We start from the raw sequence: 6,000 nt of genomic DNA on the forward strand, positions 1-6,000 counted from the left end.
GGGAGAAGTTCTTAGCTTGTCCCAAAAAATTAATATCTTGYACATCTAACTGGATAGCCAGCTGCTCAGGTGTAAGGTGAAAAAGCACACAATGAATTGCTGAAATGACAGTCCTATAGATTGAAGATATATAGGCTATTCTCTTGTCTATTTTTTGTACAGAGTATATGTACTGTTACATTATTATCAGCCTATTCATACTGTACAAAGCACATATTTAATTAAAGCATTTCTCCCGCATTATCAGACTCCTTATCCTCACAGTTTTGCTCTCTTGAACCTCATGACGTGGCTTCTGGGGACGTACCTGTGAACAGAGAGTAGGAAAAAATGTCTGTCCAGGCTTATGCTTGCCTGTTTATCCATGCACTTGGTTCTCCACAGAATTGTCAAACAAATCTCATCTGTTTTTAAAAGCAAAGGCAAGTGCATGAGCCCCATCTTCAGCCAGATATATTTCTTCGGGTATAAATTGCAAGAACACAAAATTACCTCAGATAGGGAGCCCGTACCTTGGTGTAGCATTTTTGGTGTAGCATTTTGACTTTTCCACAGACATTGACTTGCTTATTTTTCTTAGAGGTCACAGGGGTTTTTTTGYTATTGTGCTCACATTTGACATCATCTTCCTCCTTTGGCTTCTGAAAGAAAATATGCAGCAATGAAATGACAACAAAAATGCATCGCTCTGTTTAAGTGACATGGACTGTACGTGCCTAAGCATCAACAGGTTTGTGGTAGGGGCCGGAGAAGGATTTCTTAATCCTTAAAGTATAGAGGAGCCAAACATAAGCTAACTGAATTCTTGTTTTCTTTCAGTCATACCTGTACCTCTAGAAGATTTATCCTAAAGAAGTAGTGTCTTGTGGGAGGAAAAAGGGAGATATTCCAATTAGAAATGATCCAACTTCTCCATCACATCTGGCCTTCATGCCTCAGTAATCCCTGGAGCACGGCTCATAAATAATGAGTGCTCAGAGACTGGCTGTACAATTCCAATGCATTCTGTTGATTGCCAGGGGATGCACGGAAGGATAGTACTTATCCCCAAGGCAAAAGCATGTGCTATTTTCTTGGTCTTCCATCAAATATATATTGCTAGTTTTTTAATTACTATTTACTGAGTACTGCCAATAGATTATATGGGGTGGAAAGGGGATTGCTGTGTATGAACAGAACTGTTTTTTATTTGTTTCTTTCTTTCCATTTGCCTGCTGTTTCATGTCTTATGTCACACTTTCATGTTATATAGATTAAATCTGTTATTATTTGAAAACAAATGAACGTTGAGAGATGACCTCTTCATATTAAAAAAAAAAAATCCCTTTTTCCAAGCACAAATAGCCAAGAGAACATACAAAAACACTTTAAATAATCTCGCTTAACTCAGAAATGAAAACAACAACAACAATAAAGATGTACACATCTAACTAGATAGCCAGGCGCTTAGGTGAGGTGAGTCTTGTATTTCTATTGACTTCAACAGACCTACACTTTTTTTATCTGTAGCCTCATAATTTCAGCTTGATGCAGTGCCAGCACCTTTGCAAATGCTGACAAAAAAGCAACTGTAGTATAAGAAAACAAGGAAGAGATGACACAGATGTGTTCCATGAACCTCACAGAAGTACTACTACTGTACCCAGTAGTAACACGAAAGAAAGATAAGTCACCTTCTGTTATCCAGTTTCTCGTAAATCACATCTTCACCTCAGGCTACAGTAATGACACATTCTCAGGGCTGGACATTTTTTTGGGAAGTGAGTTTGAAATGAACAAACTGAACTTGTACACTCAAGGAKTGGGAATCAATATCCAGATCCACTTCCAAAATTTTCAAGTCATTCTAAATTTTATAATAGAACAAAGAGAAAAACGCATGTTAAGATTTAAAAATCTAGGTCTGGTGTCTCTGTCACACGTTTGGTCAAATCCTATTGGTATGTTATTCCTAATGGAATATTATATGTTGCAAGGTGTTTTAATTAGCCAGAGTTGAATGGTCCTTCTTCACATAGTCTGCTACTTTTAAATTCTTTCTGTATATTTTTTTCTGGAATCCATTGTCAGATATAAAGAGAATAATTTCTTAACAGTATTATTTTGTTTTCTTTCTTCTGCAGGCTTAAGTGATAATTGGGTATCTTCTTAGCAGCACAGAAATGAATAACTCAACGTACATAAACTCTTCCACTGAAAATGTGATGGCTCTGGAGAGTCCCTATAAAACTGTTGAGGTGGTCTTCATCGTCCTGGTAGCAGGGTCTCTCAGTCTAGTCACCATAATCGGGAACATCCTGGTCATGGTGTCAATCAAAGTCAACAGGCATCTGCAGACTGTCAACAACTATTTCTTGTTCAGCTTGGCATGCGCTGACTTGATCATCGGCATCTTCTCCATGAACCTATAYACCCTTTACACTGTGATAGGCTACTGGCCCTTAGGTCCTGTGGTGTGCGACCTCTGGCTGGCTCTTGACTACGTGGTCAGCAATGCCTCCGTAATGAACCTCCTCATTATCAGCTTTGACAGATATTTCTGTGTTACCAAGCCTCTGACCTACCCTGTAAAGCGGACCACTAAGATGGCAGGCATGATGATTGCAGCTGCTTGGGTGCTGTCATTCATCCTGTGGGCCCCTGCAATTCTCTTCTGGCAGTTCATTGTTGGGGGAAGGACTGTCCCAGATGGAGATTGCTACATACAGTTTTTTTCCAATGCTGCTGTCACTTTTGGCACTGCCATTGCAGCCTTCTATTTACCTGTTATCATCATGACTGTCCTTTACTGGCAAATCTCTCGAGCCAGCAAGAGCCGGATAAAGAAAGGGAAAAAGGAAGCTGCCCAAAACCAGGATACAGTTTCCCCCAGCCTTGTCCAAGGTAAAATAGTGAAACCAAACAATAATAACATCTCAGGCAGTGGGGATGGGCTGGAGCACAGCAAAATCCAGAATGGAAAAACCACTGGAGAGTCTGTGACAGACAACTGTGTTCAAGGGGAGGAGAAAGAGAGCTCCAATGACTCCACCTCTGTCAGTGTTGTCGCCTCCAACATGAAAGAGGATGAAGCTGCCAAAGAGGCCRGCCAGGCTTCTGCCTCCCAGGACCATCTCAGAGTGGAAAACTCCAAGCTGACATGCATCAGAATAGTCACCAAGTCACAAAAGGGTGACTGCTGTGCATCCACCAACACAACTGTGGAGATTGTAGGCACTAACGGGGARGAGAAGCAAAACAGTGTAGCCCGGAAGATTGTCAAGATGACAAAGCAGCCAGCCAAAAAGAAATTGCCTCCTTCTAGAGAAAAAAAAGTGACAAGGACTATTTTGGCCATTCTCCTGGCCTTCATCATCACCTGGACCCCATACAATGTGATGGTGCTCATCAACAGCTTCTGCACATCCTGCATTCCTGGTACCGTATGGACTATAGGTTACTGGCTCTGTTACATCAACAGTACCATCAACCCTGCTTGTTATGCTCTCTGCAATGCTACTTTCAAGAAGACCTTTAAGCATCTTCTTATGTGTCATTACAAGAATATAGGAGCTACAAGGTAAAAGTAATAATAATAATAATAATTAATAACWGAAAGGGTGAAGAAGTTCCAAGCTGAATAAAAAAAAAAAACAATGCTGTAGCACTTTATGCTCCACTAAGGAATGTGCARTCCAGGATGTTGGTGGAAATACTGACATGGGGCTTCAGCTCCATCCCTGAGAACTACTCTTTAAATCATTTTTAAATTATTGTCAATAAATCTGGAGGACGTGGGGATGATATGAGGAGTTATTCAAGTATGTGGACTGGAGGCACACTTCCTTGCTTTCTGAGAATATTCTGCAGAAGGGCTTTAGAGTCTATAACTATTTTTTCCTACGTCTACTTAATATGTTTCCATCTGGGGGGATGGGGAGGGACGTGTAAAGGAATTTTAACAATAAYAGTGTGGAAGGGTCATCGGGGTTTAGAAGGACTTTGGACAGTCCAAATGAATTATGTAGAAGGTTTCMAAAGCTCAAAGCTGACTAAATTAATTTGTCACTCTCATGTAAGAACCTTAATGTTGGGCAAATGATGGTGATAATTATTTTAYGACATTTATGACACTCTCATTTCCAAAACTGAATCAATTCTGAAAGTGTATTTCCTACCCAACATGTAACCATTGCCAGTCTGTTTATTATTCAAAATCTGCCAGTTCTCGCTATCTAGGGAACTCTGTCTCATGATCTCTTAACCAAGTCAGGATAAAAGGAAAAAAGCCGTCATTTCCAGATTGCTACACTCTAAGACTGTTTCAGCATCCATGTAGGCCAAAGCCTTTGAGACAGATACAAAACCAGATACTGAAATAGCCTGGATGGGAGCTGGTGGGAGTTAAGTTCCAGATATTATTCACTACTCTGYACCAGCTCAAATTCAGATTCTTTCTGCCTAGTGAAGAATTTACTATTTTAGTATTCAATATTCACTGTAGCACAACTGAGCACTGTGTGGATTGGACAAAGCGTACCAAATTACTGAAAACAGCTGTCATCTGTGCATCCTGCATATTCCAGTTACCTCCTACTTAGTAACTCTAACTTCCAGGCGCTAATGAAGGTACATCCATGGATTTTGTTATCCAAAAAGTAGCTTGCTGCATCAAGTCTCCGAAGAGACTGTCTTCTGGAGTGAAAGCCAAATGGAACACCAAATCATCCTGTTATTTCATACCACCATATTARAGTCTTCCAAAATGCACTTAAAAATAGCAGCCTTTGGGATTATGGAGAAATTAACCTTTCATATGCAAGTTTTACCTTTCTAGGAGCTTATTGGAACTGAATGTCAAAGCACTTTGGTGATATGACAATTTTCACKTTTCAAGGTACAGAGTCCTGGCAGAAAGGGAAAATGAGGAGGATTAACCTACAATAAATTAAGGCCACATTAAACCTGGGATTAATATGTCTTAATATGCATGGCCTGATTTAACACCTCTAGTGATTTCATTCTAATATATCTAAATGTCTCCATGCAGCCAAGGATCTAATTTTGCAATCCTCACTCCCCTTGAAGCGTATTTRCTATCACAAGTTTCATCTTCCTGCTTGTAAGGAAGAATTACTCAATGATAAGGTTTGTAAAACTAAGTGCGGCATTTCTTTAAAAACTACATTCCCTAGGCATATCTTGACAGCTCAAAGGAAAGACTTGTATGATCATTTCTATGTCATTTAGTCTCTTAAAGTGCTGAAAATGCAGCTAAAAATCAAAGATAAAATGAAATACGTTCATTTTCTAAATCTTATTTCTTTAGAAAAGTTTTCTGAGAGAAACCCAGATGCTCCTTTCTTTCAGCAGTGGTACAGCTTCCCAAAGTGGGAAAGAATGGTTTGTATGTTCTTATAAGTCACCTTTTAACTTCAGTTTTCCAGCAGGTGTACAAATGCTTTACTCTGACCTTTAAAGCTAGCACTTTTTCGTAAATTGTGAATTCCTCTAACAGCTAAGGACATGTACACAGGTTAAGAAGTCCAAGCTATAGGATGCAATTACACCTGCTCTCTGCTCTGCTTCCTGCAGCCCCCTGTCATCCACTCACCCCTTGGAGCCTCTCCTCAGCCGTTTCACACCCTGGCTGGTGAAAGGATCCCAGCTGCATTTCCACCTTACAGCTTCCAGGCTGGCAGTTGTCATGTCCCACAACACCTGAGCAAAGCTGTACAGGTAATTCATGGACTGGGGAAAAAAATGCAGTGAGCACATCTTGCCTTCCCCTTTTCTTTCTCCTTATTAATTATTTCCAGAAAGGGGCTAAAACTGAAGCAGCCTTACCCTTTGCGGTAGCCCGGGTACAGTAGGATCTGCCATGCTGACAGCCCCATGGCAGATGACTTGTACTGTCTCAGGTCATCCCTACCTTTGTTTTCTAAAGAGAAGGCAACGATCTGCAGATGTGTCAATCTGACTGGCATCTTCTGTGAGCACTGAAGTCATTTGTAGTTAAAA

The 6,000-nt window shown here is 40.4% G+C and overlaps 1 protein-coding gene across 2 annotated transcripts in view; it reads left to right on the forward strand.

The window, feature by feature from the left end:
• The window catches only part of CHRM2 (cholinergic receptor muscarinic 2), a 99,415-nt gene extending 93,415 nt beyond the window's left edge, over window positions 1–6,000 (forward strand). For both annotated transcript variants that reach the window (XM_085324038.1, XM_085324039.1), the window contains exon 3: window positions 2,124–6,000. In XM_085324038.1, the coding sequence (XP_085180164.1) occupies window positions 2,163–3,563 (1,401 nt within the window). In that variant the 5' untranslated portion in view covers window positions 2,124–2,162 and the 3' untranslated portion in view covers window positions 3,564–6,000. The remainder of the gene's footprint in view (window positions 1–2,123) is intronic.

Source organism: Rhea americana, unplaced genomic scaffold (assembly GCF_003343005.1).
Source record: "Rhea americana isolate MKP2758 unplaced genomic scaffold, rheAme1 scaffold_9, whole genome shotgun sequence".
In the NCBI taxonomy this organism is placed as follows: domain Eukaryota; kingdom Metazoa; phylum Chordata; class Aves; order Rheiformes; family Rheidae; genus Rhea; species Rhea americana.